At 44.9% G+C, this 19,115-nt stretch overlaps 1 protein-coding gene across 6 annotated transcripts in view; it reads left to right on the forward strand.

The window, feature by feature from the left end:
* The window catches only part of LOC138967180 (focal adhesion kinase 1-like), a 170,855-nt gene that overhangs the window by 44,509 nt on the left and 107,231 nt on the right, over positions 1-19,115 (forward strand). For 4 of the 6 annotated variants that reach the window (XM_070339695.1, XM_070339699.1, XM_070339697.1 and 1 more), the window contains exon 2: positions 15,849-16,055. In XM_070339695.1, coding sequence (XP_070195796.1) covers positions 15,849-16,055 — 207 coding nt within the window. Of the gene's footprint in view, positions 1-3,746; positions 4,951-14,737; positions 14,961-15,848; positions 16,056-19,115 lie in introns of those variants that run through there. The other 2 variants (XM_070339696.1, XM_070339698.1) reach the window with 2 other exon arrangements.

Genomic DNA, 19,115 nt, shown 5'->3' on the forward strand with positions numbered 1-19,115 from the left:
ATTCGGATTAAAAACAAGCTCTGAAAATTAAATATATAAAAATTATTATCAAAATTAAATTGTCCAAATCAATTTAAAAACACTTTCATCTTATTCCTTGTCGGTTCCTGATTCCAAAAACATATAGATATGATATGTTTGGATTAAAAACACGCTCAGAAAGTTAAAACAAAGAGAGGTACAGAAAAGCGTGCTATCCTTCTTAGCGCAACTACTACCCCGCTCTTCTTGTCAATTTCACTGCCTTTGCCATGAGCGGTGGACTGACGATGCTACGAGTATACGGTCTTGCTGAAAAATGGGATTGCGTTCAGTTTCATTCTGTGAGTTCGACAGCTACTTGACTAAATATTGTATTTTCGCCTTACGCGACTTGTTCCTGTTTCCTCCATGAATGTGGACGGGCGCAAAACTGGAGAAAAGTGAGGATGAAAAAAACAAGTTGACAAAAAAAGGGGAGAAAAAGGCACATTGAACGGCAAGGAATAAAGTCGATGAAACAGAATCATAATTAACTGACGGATTGTACAGGACAAACATAATAACTGAAATCAACCTGGGTGATTATTTACACCGCTTGATTTAAAGAGAAACTAGAGAAATTGAAGTCTGCTCTAGCATTTAGAACCCCGAAATCAAAGCAAGGGAATTAGAAATGGTGTGGGCAAACGGGAACTGGAGGCGCGAGGGGTGTTGTGCGTGAACCGCGGCAATCTTCACAGTTGCACTCCCAGCGGCGCACACACTGACACACTATACACACGCACGCACGCGGTACACACACACACAAACATAGGCACGCACGCACGTATGCACACGCGCATAGGCACGCACGAACGTATGCACACACACACATAGACACGCACGCACGTATGCACACACACACACACACACGGCACCCGGAGTATTCCCCAAGGTTACATAGATATGCAGCCGCGAAGAGAACTGGTGAGGGGCACACGATACTGCCTAACTCAACGAGAAGAGCAGAAGTTTTTGCAGCGACGCACGTGCTATGCAGAAAGCGTGTTTTTGCTTCCCTCCTCCCCCACCCCCTCAACTCACCCCTCTCTCCTGCAGTCTGGAATCCCTGGCACGTCTGGAATGTCTGGAACCCGTTGCCCAAATCCCGGGGCAGGTTCTCACGCAACCTTTCTTCACTCTTCTTTGGCTATGCTCATTTTGGCCCTGAACACCCCCCCCCTCCCCTCCGGTGTATGTTGTGATGTTTGAGCTTTGCTGGGGTGAGGTATAAAAGTGAGAGGGGAGGGGGTGAAGGTAAAGCGGGTATTCTTCGTCTCCTTTACGATTTCCGGCAATAAAACTGTTTTTATTCGAAGAGGAGTGTTGAGTTTGTCGCTTTTTACGCCAGAATACATGAAAACAGGCACAGGCGCTTGGTCTGTCTGTCTGTCTGTCTGTCTGTCTGTCTGTCTCTCTCTCTCTCTCTCTCTCTCTCTCTCTCTCTCTCTCTATGTCTCTGTCTGTCTGTCTCTCTGTCTCTGTCTCTCTCTCTCTCTCTGTCTCTCTCTCTGTCTCTCTCTCTCTCTCTCTCTCTCTTCAAGGACAGATTGTAAGAAAAGGCATAGCCTTAAATCTTAATCCTTGTAGAATAAAGTTCAATTCTCTCTCTTCTTCATCTTCTCTCCCAAGCCACCCCATTAAACCTAAGCTTCCCAGGGGTATAGAAGACAACAAAGTAGAGCAGAAAAGAAATAACGAGCAGCGACTCTTTGCTGGCAAGTGGTAAACAAAAATGCCAGTGGGGGTTCCAGAGCAATTTCGTGCTGGCCTTTCATTATTTCCACTCCATTATTGCTGCTTGCAAAACAGATGTTTGCCTGCGGAGCTTGCATGGTTCCCATTTTCCTTCTTCTTTTGTTTTTTGTTAATGGAGGTGTATGCATACTCTGCAGTTCAGGTTTGTTACCCGAGCCAAAGATCTTGTAGGCTACGCGTAGCCTACAAGATCTTTGCCCGAGCGAGTATGGTGTAACGAATGGTGTAATAGTCACGCTGTCAAACACGGCATTATAATAGTGATAAGCGAAAGGGAATTAGTCCATGTTGGATATATTGGGTAACAGTTATGCTGTGGACATAATTGCCTTTGTCAGAGGTGACACTGTTTTGACTCGCGCTGATAAGTTAGATAAAGATGACGAGAAAGTAGGTTAAAACGGTTTAGACTGACTGCGTAACAGGTACTCTGTTTTACTGGAGTAACTCGTGCCGTGGACTTATGTTTGGAAACAGAGGATAGATACAGCGTGCCTGCGGATTAACTTAGATGAAAAAAAGACTTATGCTGCGTGCGACATTTCACATAGTCATAGTGTTTTCCTCTTGCAGAAACCGAGTGATCTGTACTTTCAGGAGTTCTTTTTGTGAAGTGGTATTTGGAGTAATCTTCTGTATTTGAGTAAAGCAAAGACTAAAAAGGTGGCAGATACAGAGAAACTGATACTGTTATAATTGGTGTGTAAGAAAGAACCATCTACAGCTGCACAGCGACCAGGTAGTCATGCACAGCTCAAACAAGAAACGGATATTCCAGATTTTACAGAATTCCGGTCGGAGTGACCTTCTTATTTTTTTCCTCATCCTGCATAACTTCTCCCCGCCTTCCTTTCTCACGTGTATTATCTTCCACCTCGTAACTGGTAGATAACGGCGAAAAACACGGGCATGCATGTTGTTTCAAAAGCCTGTTATGTCAGACAAAACTGACATCGTTTGTGTATAGAAGTCGGTCGAAGCAGCCAAGAAGAAGAAATTTGTGTCCAGATGGGTTTCGGAACGAGAAGACGAGGCCGTGTATTTAGCTACATGATTCATCTTGTGTATGTGATGATGTAGTGAGTGTGTATGGAGGAGGCGGGGGATGGGAGGGGGGGGGGGACTGGTAAGTAAGGCTTACTCACACAACAGCGTTGAGGAGTGAGAAAAACTTGGTAAAGGGTTTTAGTTCGCTGCCTGCGGGCAAGGAAGCTGGAACGCAAATGTAGACACTAGACTGAAAGCCGGATTGTGTGTTGAACACTTTGTTGGGGGAGGAAGGAAAAAGAAACGAAGATGGAGGAGTATAGAGAGTTGTGAGGATTCGGTTTCTGTTTAGACTGAGTGACTTGCCTTGTATTCACACTTCGCAGGTCAAGCTACCCTTGGGTCAGACATGTACGAGGACTCGTCGACACACAGGAGTGAAAAGCTATAGTGTAGGTCCGTTTGTGTACAGGCTCGTTGCTTATACCATTAATTTGCTCTTAGCAAGTACTACAAGCCAGCGTTGATGTGCGTGACGTGTTGAATGCCGACCTTGTTTGTTCTGACCCTCCCCCTTGTTCCAACCCTCCTCCTTGTTCCAAGCTTAAAATTGTCTGTGCTTGGGAGAAGGAGGAGGAGGAGGAGTAAAAGGAGAAGGGATGAGCCTGCTTACTTCCTGATCTGTTTTCTGCCTCTCGCGACTTTTTTTATGATGGTCGTACACTGCCGAGAGAGAAGGGGAGGAGGAGGGCTATTATTTCGCCTTCCTTTTCAAGTACGTGCTTCTCAGTCTGTCTAGGAAAACATAGGAGCGATATTTCGGCTGTGCACAGCGGCGTTTACTCTCTCTTCTCCTCTACTCAACTTCGCATGAAGAACTGATGAAGCCAGGGATGATAAATCCAAACCCTACACGAATGACGTGGCGATAATACCCTGGATCAGTGGATGGAGCTGTCGGTTACAAGATTGTTGCAGCGACGCCAAACAAAACGCTGCCGGAGACAAACAGAAGAGTACTCGACAGTCTCTGTCTCTACAGATATAGCGGTGCTGTGGCTTTTCAATCGGTGATTCCGAGTTTTCAAAGTTCGGACAGAAGGAACAACCAGGCAGGCCATTGTGTGCCTGTAGTTTCTGTGGAGTAACAATACAGTCTCTGATTCACTCAGTTTAGAAATTATTCTGGACTGATATAACCAAAGATTGTGTGCTCAGCGCTACACGTAGACTAGGGTTAGGGTTAGACTATTTCTGATATAACCCAGCGTGGTCCCATTCAAGGATACAGACCTTCTTGTCGGGGTGTGACTTTCCGTTCCACCAAATTAGATAAGCAGTGTGCGTGTGTCACCTTTTCACGGTTCAGCGGCGCTGCGCAGAAAAAGGGACAGACCGAGTCAAAGCCAGCACGTGCAAGAGAAGAAAGACAGCCAGAGTCAGAGTTAGCACGTGCAACAGCGTCAAGGGACAGAGAGAGAGAGGAGTTTTGGTGATAATATTGTTAGCGTGTGTGTGTGTGTGTGTGAGTGTTCGTTTTTCCATCAGCCATTGATTGCGTTGCGTGCGTGCCTGGGCTGCCATGCGGCTGCCTCGCCTCGCCGCCACTCGGAAACAGTTTATTGATCACAGCGTAGTAGTGGTGGAGGCCTCGGATACAACCACCACCACCTCCACTACCACTACCAAGCTGCTCATTCATTCGTCGCCAGCGCTCCACAGGCTTTTGTCGTCGCGCCATGTGCACTCTCTTCAGTCGCGTCGTCGTTAGTGTGTAGTGCTTTCCAAGCGACAGACGTGACAGAAGGAAGAGTGAAAGAAAGAGAAAGAAGAATAACAAAGTGAATGAATTTGTCGTATAGAGAATGAAGCCGTGGACCTTAGCCAACAGCACTGGCAGCAGCAGCAGTCACTACTACCGGAATAACAATAACAACAGGCAGACTTCAACCAGTGTGTGTTAATTAGGCTACCCCTCTCTTAGTGTGTCTGTGTGTGACTTTGGAGTACTGGGGCTTCTCAGTTCGTCGTCGTCGTCGTCGTCTTTGAGTTGTTGGTGCTGTCGTTGGTGGTGATCGTGTTACCATGGAGTACCAGATGGAAGGCGAACTTCTGCAGGCCAACGGTCAGCACCCCAGCAGCATGTCGCTAATAACAGCTCTAGGGTGCTGGCAGCAAATTCCTGTAGGTTTGGGTTTTCTCTTCATTGTTGATAGGTTTTCTCTTTCTCCCTTGATTGTTTACGCCGCATGGGTGTTATAATATAAGGAATGTGGTCAGTTTGGCTTATTGTGGGTTTCTTCTCACAGCAGGTATATTTGACTAAAGTTGTTAAACAATAGGACAACAGAAAGCGTCATGTCGTTGGAGTCGTCCTCCCATCGGAGGTATCACCACTGTATGGTTCTAGACTAGCTGATTGATTCGTTGCAATTGGATAATGGCAAAACATAACCGTTATCATTGTTTTGCTTCTCTGTCCGTCTACATCTCTCTTATCTGTCTGTCTCTCTCTCTCTCTTTCTCTCTCTTTTTCTCTCGAGTGACGGTGTCACGATTTCATCTTTCGCCTGTGTACATATTTCCCCCTCGACATATACTCAAGACTGAAATGTTGTTTCCTGGTAAAATTAAGAAGTGAAATTATTTATGGACGAAAAGCATGTCAGTTTCTTGCATGTGAAGAAAATTGGTGGTAAAATTTAATAGATTTCACCCCCAAAATCGAATTCTTCGAAAACGTGTACTGAGTGGTTACGTCCCTTGAGTAAGAAGCAAAACATTTTAGGATGAATAAAATTTCTAAGTTAAATAAAACACATTGGTTGGACAAATTTGGCCCCATGAATGTACACAAGGTCGCTCATCAGTACTATCGAAGGGTGTTTTTTTGTTCAGTGTAGAGTTTATACTAGATCAACGAGGCCGAGAAGCGAAATATCAACACGGCGAAAGATGAAAATGTCACAACGGCGTGTGTGTTTGTGTGTGTGTGTGTGTGTGTGTGTGTGTGTGTGTTACTCGTCACCCACTTATGATCGTGCCTTAGTAGAGAGAGAGAGAGAGAGAGAGAGAGAGAGAGAGAGAGAGAGGCCACAATATTGGTCGTGCCTGCCTACCTCTTTATCTAGTTGTGTATGGCCGATCTCGGTAATTCCCTCTGCATAAGCCTATCACAAGGTATTAGCAGTGCCGTTTTTCATTCACTGTAAGGACAGAAGTCAATAAGTGGCTAGGCCATACACATGATGTCAACATGTGTGTCAGTGTGTGGGAGACACGGTACTTATTGAACTCGTTCACTGAGTGAGCGAACAAGCGATGTTGTTTGAGTCATTTCGATTTTGTTGCAATGTTTGCTCTGCGCATCATGTATGTACACTTGGTATGTACACTTTATAAGCCGACTGAAGCATTGGGTGTTTCATTCACATTGCCCGTTTGTTTGGTACATTTTTGTTGTGTTTGATTTTAGCCTACACTTTAGAAGCTTGCTTTCTATGAAATATGATGCCATTACTTAATACATGTAACATGTTTTTATACAGCATGTGTTTTGCTTGCACTCAGGGCTTGTTTTTTGGGTTGCAAGTTCTGGTTGTCTGTTTGCCCCAATCTGTTTGTCTCTCCCTATCTCCTGTTTCTTTCTGTCTGGCTGGTGACTGATGTCTGAGACCGAAAACGCGGTATCCTTTTTTTTTTTTTTTTTTTTTTTTAGAAGTTGTTTTGTTTCTGTTGATCTGAGATGTGTTTATTTCTTTTCCACTCTATGTCTTCGTACCCTTTTCTCATGAACCACAGTGACATTTTTTGAAATCTCGTACCTGTACCTGCTCCCTAGCAGTGTGGCGTGCATAAGCTTTTTCACGCACAATCTCTCGCCCGGTTAAACATTTGAGCTGTGTTTGTCTAATTGGCTGTTTACCTTGCAGAGATCATGGACGCGGCAGGTGTGATTCATTAATTTTGCAGTCGAGGCTTCGCTGTTTGACAAATATATTTCTTCTCTTTCTTTGCTGGTGTGAATTTTATGTCGAAGATCGACGTCCTTTCAATGCATACAACAGCAATTGTATTTCTCTCCCTGCTGTCCACGAGAATACCCAAACTACTGTGCCCTCCCCGCCCTCCCCCAAGAGAATCGGTCAGCTGGCATACGTACACAGATGGTACGGCTATTGTTTATGGCGCTCGCGGACTGTCAGATCGTTTGGTTTGAGGAATACCTGCTGTCGTTTTTGAGTCACTTGAGAAAAAGTGACTCTATGTAATCGGTCAGTGTTAGTCTGTCCGGCCGGCCGTCCGGCCGGCCGGCCGTAGACACCACCTTAACGTTGGACTTTTCTCGGAAACTATCAAAGCGATCGGGCTCATATTTTGTTTAGTCGTGACCTCCAATGACCTCTACACTTTAACGATGGTTTCGTTGACCTTTGACCTTTTTCAAGGTCACAGGTCAGCGTCAAAGGAAAAAATAGACATTTTATATCTTTGACAAAGTTCATCGGATGTGATTGAAACTTTGTAGGATTATTCTTTACATCAAAGTATTTACATCTGTAGCCTTTTACGAACGTTATCAGAAAAACAAGGGAGATAACTAGCCTTTTCTGTTCGGCAACACACAACTTAACGTTGGGCTTTTCTCGGAAACTATAAAAGTGACCGGGCTCAAATTTTATGTGAACGTGACTCATTGTGTTGTGAATAGCAATTTCTTCCTGTCCATCTGATGCCTCATATAATATTCAGAACTGCGAAAGTGACTCGATCGAGCGTTTGCTCTTCTTGTTTATTGCTCGGCGGTGGGTAACGAATGGGCTCAGGTGTGTTTTTGTGTCCGCCCGTTATGGTGATCAATACCTTGCGGTGGACAGCGTGTCTATCTGTCATGTGCCCGTCTTTTGCGCGCTCTCTCTCTCTCTCTTTCTCTCTCTCTCCCTCTCTCTCTCTCTCTCTCTCTCTCTCTCTCTCTCTCTCTCTCTCTCTCTCTCTCTCTCTCTCTCTCTCCCTCTCTCTCTCTCTCTCTCTCTCGCACTAGCTCTCTCTCTCTCGCTCTAGCTCTAGCTCTCTCTTTCTCGCTCTAGCTCTCTCTCTCTTTCTCGCTCTAGCTCTGTCTCTCTTTCTCTCTCTCTCTCTCTCTCGCTCTAGCTCTCTCTCTTTCTCGCTCTCCCTCTCTCTCTCTCTCTTTCTCTCTCGCTCTCTCTAGCTCTCTCTCTTTCTCGCACTAGCTCTCTCTCTCTCTCGCTCTAGCTCTAGCTCTCTTTCTCGCTCTAGCTCTCTCTCTCTCTTTCTCTCTCTCGCTCTAGCTCTCTCTCTCTCTCTTTCTCTCTCTCCCTCTCTCTCTCTCTCTCTCTCTCTCTCTCTCTCTCTCTCATACCTTGACACTATATATTTCAGACAGACACAGTCAAAACGGACACATACAGTCACACTTGGCGCGCGTGCTTGTGTGTGTGTGTTTGTGTGTGTGTGCATCTCTAGCTCTGTCCGTCTGTTTGTCAGTGTTGACGTCGACCCACCCCTTGGTAACAGACATATAGAAAAGTTTGGACTTCACAAAGGTAACTACTCAGCCTCAGTTCCGCCACTTCAACAAGCTTTGGGGCCAAGGTCTTCCCAGTCTGTCCACCACATCTTCTTCAGTGCAACTGGTTACATCTGTCTCCCGGGCCTTTGTGCTGCATGCGTCCAAAGCTCTCCTGCATACAGTGGAGCCTCTCTTCTTTGGCACCTTCACCAAAAATGTGACCAGATTTAGGCCTTACAAAAGGAGAGGGAGGGAGGGGGGGGGGGGTTGTTGGTCGTCTTCAAATAGACTATAGAGAAACATTGGCTGAGTCTATGAAAAGCGAGGTCCTAAAGTTGAGGGAGTCTGAAGGATACCCTCCTTCCCTTGCAACTGATTGTTTGTTCTCAAAGATATGAGTATTTGCAGAAGGACATAGGTACTGTCAGTTACGACTTTAAATCAACTAGAAATGGTCACTACACAGAAGGACATAGGTACTGTCAGTTACGACTTTAAATCAACTAGAAATGGTCACTACACAGAAGGACATATAGGTACTGTCAGTTACGACTTTAAATCAACTAGAAATGGTCACTACACAGAAGGACATAGGTACTGTCAGTTACGACTTTAAATCAACTAGAAATGGTCAGTACACAGAAAGACATAGGTACTGTCAGTTACGACTTTAAATCAACTAGAAATGGTCACTACACAGAAAGACATAGGTACGGTCAGTTACGACTTTAAATCAACTAGAAATGGTCACTACACAGAAAGACATAGGTACTGTCAGTTAAGACTTTAAATCAACTAGAAATGGTCACTACACAGAAAGACATAGGTACTGTCAGTTACGACTTTAAATCAACTAGAAATGGTCACTACACAGAAAGACATAGGTACTGTCAGTTACGACTTTAAATCAACTAGAAATGGTCACTACACAGAAAGACATAGGTACTGTCAGTTACGACTTTAAATCAACTAGAAATGGTCAGTACACAGAAGGACATAGGTACGGTCAGTTACGACTTTAAATCAACTAGAAATGGTCACTACACAGAAAGCAGCCTGGCTGTGGATTTTTAAATTTTTTTTTTTTTAGATGAGTCCAAGTTGAAAGATGCTCATTTTCCCGTGAAAGCCTGGATGTGTGTATGGTGATTGACAAGAGGGTTTGAACGAGAAGGACCTTAGTTGGTAGGGCACCGGACTTGTGATCCTTGGGTCAAGGCCGAGAAGAACACAGGTAAAAAACTTGTGTGCAGAATCAGAGACAGTATCCATGTCCGACCCATGTCACAGCTTTGGCCCGTTGAAGAACTCTGTCATTCTGCTAGAAGTGCAAGTGATTATTTACACATTAGCACACGCATCTGGGTAGCGCTCGTCTTTCCATGCTGCTACCTTTCGACTAGGAGGAAATGACCTGAAATTCCCAGCAATGCCGATGATCAAGTAAAGAATATTTTTAAGTTATAAAAGGAGGGGTCTGTAAAGAGGTTCCACTGTACTGTCGGCTTCTCTCTGCCAGTGTAGCGGGTTCCCCTGTACTGTCGGCTTCTCTCTGCCAGTGTAGCGGGTTCCACAGTACTGTCGGCTTCTCTCTGCCAGTGTACCGGGTTCCACTGTACTGTCGGCTTCTCTCTGCCAGTGTAGCGGGTTCCACAGTACTGTCGGCTTCTCTCTGCCAGTGTAGCGGGTTCCACCGTACTGTCGGCTTCTCTCTGCCAGTGTAGCGGGTTCCACCGTACTGTCGGCTTCTCTCTGCCAGTGTAGCGGGTTCCACCGTACTGTCGGCTTCTCTCTGCCAGTGTAGCGGGTTCCACCGTACTGTCGGCTTCTCTCTGCCAGTGTAGTGGGTTCCACTGTACTGTCGGCTTCTCTCTGCCAGTGTAGCGGGTTCCACCGTACTGTCGGCTTCTCTCTGCCAGTGTAGTGGGTTCCACAGTACTGTCGGCTTCTCTCTGCCAGTGTAGCGGGTTCCACAGTACTGTCGGCTTCTCTCTGCCAGTGTAGCGGGTTCCACCGTACTGTCGGCTTCTCTCTGCCAGTGTAGCGGGTTCCACAGTACTGTCGGCTTCTCTCTGCCAGTGTAGCGGGTTCCACTGTACTGTCGGCTTCTCTCTGCCAGTGTAGCGGGTTCCACAGTACTGTCGGCTTCTCTCTGCCAGTGTAGCGGGTTCCACAGTACTGTCGGCTTCTCTCTGCCAGTGTACCGGGTTCCACCGTACTGTCGGCTTCTCTCTGCCAGTGTAGCTGGTTCCACTGTACTGTCGGCTTCTCTCTGCCAGTGTAGCGGGTTCCACCGTACTGTCGGCTTCTCTCTGCCAGTGTAGCGGGTTCCACAGTACTGTCGGCTTCTCTCTGCCAGTGTAGCGGGTTCCACTGTACTGTCGGCTTCTCTCTGCCAGTGTAGCGGGTTCCACCGTACTGTCGGCTTCTCTCTGCCAGTGTACCGGGTTCCACTGTACTGTCGGCTTCTCTCTGCCAGTGTAGCGGGTTCCACTGTACTGTCGGCTTCTCTCTGCCAGTGTAGCGGGTTCCACGGTACTGTCGGCTTCTCTCTGCCAGTGTAGCGGGTTCCACTGTACTGTCGGCTTCTCTCTGCCAGTGCAGCGGACAAAGACCTGATGAGCCGCAGGTCGACTTGCCACACTGAAAGGTGAGCCCTGGCATCCATCGCTCGCAACAGCGGTGGTGAGCAACCATACATACTACTATAGTGACTGATATCTTGCACCACGGTGGCCATTTGTTTGCCTTGTGATGTCTCAAAGGGAGAAACAGCGATCGTGTTGAGAGAATTGACGATTGAGCTCGGAAGATCGGTGATTGAAAGTCGGTGGAAACTTGCACTGATTTGGCCTTGGGGACTGTGTGGAGTCATTGCGCTTTTTGGTATTAGCAGGGTCGAGAAGGGGGGGGGGGGGGAGGGTGGTGGTCAGTGGTCATCTCGGTGATGAAATTCAGATTTTAACGTCCTCGGTGGCACGAGCAGCAGTGGCCAATTAGGGACAAGATGATTAGAGCATGAGCTTCTCCCGCAGTGGGGCACTGCGGTTATGAAATTAAAGGCCCCTCCTGTTTTTGGAACCGCAGGAGCTTTCTAGTTTGCTGTTAGGTAGATTTTTGGTTCCTCTTTCCTGTCATTCTCTCTTTTTCTTCATGAATTCTTTTCTTTTTTCTGCCTTCTTGCTCATTCACCTGTATTTTTTCCAAAAATCTCTTCTCTTGCCGCTTGTCTCGCGATTCATGTATAGTTTAATCTGTTAGTGTTCTGATGTAAGTCCAGCAGTAGATAGGTTAAGCCTATTTTAACATACTGGAAACTGGTAATCTTCCAGTAGGTATTAATTTAGTTTTACTAAAGCCTGCTGGGACACAAGTAATGGGTTAGTGCATTTGTAAACAGGAATCGCTTGACAAGTGGCCCCCTTCATCCCCCCCTTCCTCGTCCTGATATGGCTCTGCGTAGTCGGCTGGACGTTAAAGCAACAAATAAACAAACAAAAAGCATGAGCTTCAGTACCACAGTCCGAAATCTGGTCAGTAGATGGGGAGGGTGGGGAGGGCCCGCCTTTAACTCCCCTCTCGTCTTTTTTACTGGCCGTATAATCAGCTAACCAACCGGTCAACCGACCCACCCACCCACCGACATCTGGACCTGCGTGACAAACAAACTCCCCGAAGCACGAGTAAAACAATTTTTGACAAGTGAAGTTCAGATGATTGTAGAAGAACACAGATATAATATTTTAGTTTTTTGCTGGCTTGTCAGTCTTTGTCAAGTTTCTGCCTGTTTGTCTGCTTGTGTGTTTAACTGTCTGACTTCCCGCTTTAAATTGAAAATGACCCAAATATTTTCGCGTCACAGATAAAGACAGATATGTGGCTGCATTGCAGTTGTTGAGATTATTCCCAGAACTCGGCGATAAACAGCTTGTACCTGGCAGTTGCCATGATTATTTACAGTGAAAGGTCGCTTCGGGGCGGCGAGTGAGTGATGTGGTAGTGCATAATATACACTCAGGGAACATGACTCAATTGTTTACAGTGCAAATCTGGGTAGTCTATAGATATACTATGATGGAACATGATTCAATTGCTTACAGTGCAAATCTGGGTAGTCCATAGATATATATATATACAAATGATGGAATATGATTCAATTGTTTACAGTGCAGATCACGGTATGATGTTAGGAGGTGAACTACTGAAATTCTGCTGCCAATTTTCAGGCGGATTTGATCTTGTTTTATTACCTTTACGCGTTACATAGTCTTTGGGTGTTGATGTGGGAGTTACTCTTCTCCAGCTTCCAGCCTCACCCTCTTACCTCCCCCAAGCCCATCATCCCCACCCCAAGCCCATCATCCCCACCCCAAGCGCCGCACGACTTTGACCATTTATTGCTTGTTACATGTAAATGCCAAAGGTAGTTGCGGACAGTGTATTGTGATTTGCACTGTGTTGTTGGCAACATGTATAGGCTACACACATATATATATATATATGAGAGACAGAGAGAGAGAGAGAGAGAGAGAGAGAGAGAGAGAGAGAGAGAGATTCCATGGGCGGAGGGGGTGAAAGGTCTGCGTGGAATAAAAACGGATAATTTTGCAAGAGAGAAGGAGAAATCAGTCAAAACACAACACAGCGAGAGTTGGACGAAAGCAATCATAAGATAATGAAGGCAGCATACAGCCTCGCACATTCAGCTCTCAAGCGTCAATCCTTTCATGCAAAGGCTTTTGATCCTTAAATCACGATGTGGCCTTGTTATGTTACACGCATTGCAATTGGTTTTAATCCTAACACAGATATCCTCCGTAGTTACCGAATTTAGAACTAGAAGGCATACAGTCACACATAATCAGCTCTCAAGCTTTTCAGTACATTTTTAGTTTTGATCATTATGATCATTAAATCACGCTGTAACCTTATTACATGTGTGAATTGATTTTAACCTAACACAGATTATCCCGGGAGTTACGGAATGTAGGAGGCATAAAGTCAGGCACAATCAGCCCTCAAGCTTGATCCCTTTCCTGCCATAGCTTTTTGATCCTTAAATCACTCTGTGATCTTATTACATGTGTGCACTGATTTTAATCCTAACACAGATTATCCCGGAGTTACGGAATGTAGGAGGCATAAAGTCAGGCACAATCAGCCCTCAAGCTTGATCCCTTTCCTGCCATAGCTTTTTGATCCTTAAATCACTCTATGATCTTATTACATGTGTGCATTGATTTTAATCCTAACACAGATTATCCCGGGAGTTACGGACGGAAGGAGGCATAAAGTCACGCACGATCAGCTCTCAAGCTTGATCGCTTTTATCTCTTTACTCTTTGATCCTTAAATAACGCTGCGCCCTCATTACAGTGCATTGGTTTAATCTTAAAACAGTCTTCCTCGGTCATGGCCTGTGCATTGCCGCCTTGGCCGAGAGATGACTGATGATCAAACAAAGCCTGAGTGGGCGAAGTAATAGTCACGATTCAGCAGTTCAAAATTCTGATGCGTTTAGCTGTTCATCAGTGACGAATCTTTATGTACCTCTGAAACTGTTGTGTTTCCCCTATTTTCCCCGTGTGAAAGAGGATTTATAATTTTTGCAAACCATGATAACGTTACGTAACAATCATACATTGTATGTTATACAAGAGGACATAATGATTGTGTAGCGGCCTGATCAAAACTGCGGTGGGTCCTAAATTCGTGCTTTACTTTTGTCAGTGGGCATGTTCGCCTGATTTTCTTTCTTTTTATGCGGATGTCATAGTCTCACTGTTCCTAACTCTCTCTCTCTCTCTCTCTCTCTCTCTCTCTCTCTCTCTCTCTCTCTCTCTCCCTCTCTATCTCTCTCTCTCTCTCACACCCACACACACACCCACACACACACACACACACACACACACACACACACACACACAAACATACACATATATACACATACTGTGTGTGTGTGTCTCTGTCTCGGGTTCTGGTAGTCTTTCTCTCGCTCTCTCTCATTCTCTCTCTCTCATTATCTCGGTATGTTTGTGTGTGTCTGTGTGCGTTCGTTCGAGTGTGTGTGTGTGTGTGTGTGTGTGTGTGTGTGTGTGTGTGTGTGTGTGTGTGTGACACAGGAAGTTTAAGTATGTAACTAAAACCTTCTTCTTCCTGCTCGTTGTGTCGACATCAATCTGTGCTGATAAGCATGAATCAAAATCTATACAGCTCATCGATTTATTGCGCCATGAAAGGACAGTGCTGTGTTGGTGAATCACCTAGAGTTGATAGGAAATCAAAATCACCCTGCATTAAACGTTTACAATAGCCCAAGTCACATGACTCACAAAGCGCTAATATGGTTCCTTGTCCTTACGTGCCTGTATTACTTCAAAACAGAGAGTATCATGCGAGCTTTACTTCCTATGACTTTTGGTCAGAATCTACTTCGACTTTTTTGCGTACATTCAGTCGTTGTTTTAATTAGAGAAGAGGCTGCGGTTGTGTGGTGTTTTGTGTGTGTGCCTCTTAGTTTATTTCGGGGTCGACGAGAACAAGACTTATATGATCATTAAAAGTGTCTTCTTGTTCGTCTGAGGTTTTTTTGTGCATGGATTCAATGTTCACATTCGCCAGAAAGATGTTTTCATTTCTGTCGATTCGGCCCTCAGACGAAATGGTATGTTTGAATGATTCTACACTCTGGTTGCAACACCTGTTATGTGCTCGACTCTCATTGTTAAACTCTTGACGCATATATATATATTATGATGTGTTAAACTCATTGATAGAATAAAGGTTATTTGGCTCTTTTGAACTGTTAGTCGTCAGTGAGATAACCCAACCCTTCAGGGGTAACCGTGTTTTCAGCAAGCGGTAACTTACTTTTTAGACTGTTGGAAGACGTGTTTTATTTATTCTAACGGTGAAGGAGGGTTACATGTTTGTATGAAGATGAGGCGTGGGTAGGGTATACAAAAGACACCGCCTGTTTGTTCGTCTCTCTATTGGATTCCCATCCCCGGACTAACGTATTGTGTTAGCACGGGCTAAGACTTGAAATCATACACGAGTCTTGGTGGCTGCCAAACACTTGCATACTACGTGGACTTTGAGGGAATAGGGGAAGATAAGAGGTTGCTCGAATCGTTTACTTTTTGTTTTTGTTGTTGTTTTGTTTGTTTGTTGAGGTGTGATTTTTGTATGATCGAAGAAGACTTGTTCTAGTAGGCCTACTTGTTTGGGTACTCATATATTTTCGCCGGGCAGTCTTTTTATTCGGATCTCCGTGTCATCAAATATCATCAGCTTTGATCCACTGTTGTGGGAACAACACTACTGTTGTGGGAACAACACTACTGTTGTGGGAACAACACTACTGTTGTGAGAACAACATTGCAGTTATGCCTGCTGGCTTGATGTCATTATTTTCAGTGTATTTCCAGATCCCATGATGAAACCTCCGTTCGTGCTTTCTTGCTTCAAGCCAAGTATATATGTCGGCCCAATTGACTTTAAAATTCGCCGTTTATGAACTACAATTTTTCTTGTCTCTCTGTACTTTCAGATCGCCCGATGGAGTCGCTTGTGGCGGTTCATACATGAAGGCGAGCGCGGCACGTGCACGGATATCATCCTCGACCAAGACCTTGACCCCGCCTCCGAGCTTGACCCGCGGGTCAACAAGTTTCTGATGGACCGCTCCATTCTCAAGGTGCACCTCCCGAACGGGGGGTTCAACATGGTCAAATACGGCGACGCCACCGACGTCAAGGTGAGAAGATGGTCGAGGTTTAACTGAAAGTGTATTTTCTTGTCTGAAATTATCATTTACATTTTGATGGCACAGCCTTTCCTGTGAAAATAGGTCTGCTCACTATCTCAGATCTGACTTGGCATTTTGCATGGGTTAGGTACCATCCCTCTACCTAGATACCAAATATCGACTGCCTGGCTGCTTTCAGTGCAGAGTGGGATTTTTTTTAATGAAATAATATTGCAGATTGACACTCATATCAGTTCAGAAATAGATTCCTGGAAAAAAAATCCCACTTTGTACAGGAAGCAGTCTCTATCTCTTTCTCTCTCTCTCTCTCTCTCTCTCTCTCTCTCTCTCTCTCTCTCTCTCTCTCTCTCTGTCTCTCTCTCTCTCTCTCTCTGTCTCTCTCTCTCTCTGTCTCTGTCTCTCTCTCTGTCTCTGTCTCTGTCTCTGTCTCTCTGTCTCTCTCTGTCTCTCTCTGTCTCTCTCTGTCTCTCTCTCTCTCTCTCTCTCTCTCTCTCTCTCTCTCTCTCTCTCTCTCTCTCTCTCTCTCTCTCTGTGGAATGTCAAACTTGTATATATAATTGACATAATTTATCACCGTTTTAACGAGATCTTCAACTTAGACTTTATTATTAGTTCAGTGAGTTCAAGAACGTTGAAATGAAGCGTAGCATCATCATTTTTAATTTTCTGCGCATCATTCTTCAGATGTATATACCCAAGATCTTCAACGATAGACAGGGTTCGTACAGGTCATGGAAAACCTGGAAAGTCATGGAATTTGATTTTTAATTTTCCAGGCCTGGAAAGTCATGGAATTTCAATTCAAGCCATGGAAAGTCATGGAATTTAACAAAAATTTGCATACGAGAATAACGGTATTTTTAACGGCACTTGAGCCAAAGCGAGGCTCACTTCCTTTCGTTATCTCGTCGTGTCGTCTGCGCTGCATTTGAGTCGGTTTCGTCGAAGTTTTCTGCTTTTGTTTTTGCATCGATAAAGTATTTTAGCGCTTCGACAAGCAAGATGGAGGATGATGAGTTTGAAACTTTCTTTCGAGTTGTTTCTTGACAACAAAAAGTATGCGGAATTGGAACGAATTACTGAGGAAGATCTTCGCAATGAACTGTGTATCGCGGTGAAAAAAATGACAGTTCGTCAAGTCACAGTGACGGTTACGAAACGGAATTTACGAAAGTGCAGATGGATACAAACAGTGGCTGGTCCAGTTTAGTGAAATGACAGGACCAGCAAACATTACTGACCGATAATCTGACTGCGTAGCAAATGCTTGACTTGCTTGTCGAAGAGACACTGCGTAGAAACTGACTCAAATTCAGTGCAAAGCAAGCCAGTGTCAAGACTGGGAGTGACAAGACGTAAAAAGTTTGCGTGTTCGGAAATGGCGACCTGTGGATTTAGTCATGGAAAATGTTATTGAGGCTCATGGAAAGTCATGGAAAAGTCATGGAATTTTGTTTCTAAAAACCATTGGGGACCCTGGATAGATTGCTGCCAGTTCAGTTAGATCAAAAACATTCAAGTGGCTTCGTAAAACATAAGTGCACCGTGTTATTCTTTTGCTCCGTCTCCCACTTTTAACAATCTTGAGTCTTTGATTTCAACAGTCGTCAGTGTGTGAGTGTTGTTTCTCCTGCTCTACCGACTCGGAACTCCAGATTTTCGTAATGGTTAAGAAAAGAAAAAACAAGTCGCGTAAGGCGAAATTACTACATTTAGTCAAGCTGTGGAACTCACAGAATGAAACTGAACGTAGTCCGCCGCAAGTGCAAAAGGCAGTGAAAGTGATGAGCCTGTTTGGCGCGGTAGCGATTGCGCTGTGCTTCATAGCACGCTTTACTGTACCTCTCTTCGTTTTAACTTTCTGAGCGTGTTTTTAATCCAAACATATCATATCTATATGTTTTTGGAATCAGGAACCGACAAGGAATAAGATGAAATAGTTTTTAAAACGATTTCGGAAATTTAATTTTGATCATAATTTTTATATTTTTAATTTTCAGAGCTTGTTTTTAATCCAAATATAACATATGTATATGTTTTTGGAATCAGAAAATGACGAAGAATAAGATGAAATTGTTTTTGGATCGTTTAATAAAAAAATAATTTTAATTACAAGTTTCCGATTTTTAATGACCAAACTCACTCATTAGTTTTTAAGCCACCAAGCTGAAATGCAATACCAAACCCCGGGCTTCGTCGAAGATTGCTTTGCCAAAATTTCAATCAATTTGATTGAAAAATGAGGGTGTGACAGTGCCGCCTCAACTTTTACAAAAAGCCGGATATGACGTCACCAAAGGTATTTATCGAAAAAAAGAAAAAAACATCCGGGGATATCATACCCAGGAACTCTCATGTCAAATTTCATAAAGATCGGCCCAGTAGTTTAGTCTGAATCGCTCTACTCACACACACAGACAGACAGACAGACAGACAGACACACAGACACACATACACCACGACCCTCGTCTCGATTCCCCCCTCTATGTTAAAACATTTAGTCAAAACTTGACTAAATGTAAAAACAGAAAAAAAACAGACTGTGAAAAACAAAGAAACGAAAAACAGTGTTCAAGGCCTGGCACAACTAGCGAGGGGTGTACTTATGGAACTGCTTGCGTTTGCGGTCAGGCCAGGTTTGTCATTTGGCTGGGCTTAGCCCCGTGTTTTCTTTGGCATCGGGGCGCGGAAGTAGAAATGTAGTCATCAAAGGGATCGGATTTGAACCAGGTGGGGTCTGCGAGGAAGGTTGAGAATGGGGGTGGGGGAGGTTGGGACAGGAGAGACAAACGGGGGAGGGATGTGATGAGGTGTGCGAGGAAGGTTGAGAATGGGGGTGGGGGAGGTTGGGACAGGAGAGACAAACGGGGGAGGGATGTGATGAGGTGTGCGAGGAAGGTTGAGAATGGGGGTGGGGGAGGTTGGGACAGGAGAGACAAACGGGGGAGGGATGTGGTGAGGTCAAAGCGAAGATATTACAACCATCAACTCTATCCGAACGCTTGTGACTCCATGAGGGGAGTGGGGGGGGGGGGGGGGGGGGGGGGG

Source organism: Littorina saxatilis, linkage group LG5 (genome assembly GCF_037325665.1).
Source record: "Littorina saxatilis isolate snail1 linkage group LG5, US_GU_Lsax_2.0, whole genome shotgun sequence".
Taxonomy (NCBI): Eukaryota; Metazoa; Mollusca; class Gastropoda; order Littorinimorpha; family Littorinidae; genus Littorina; species Littorina saxatilis.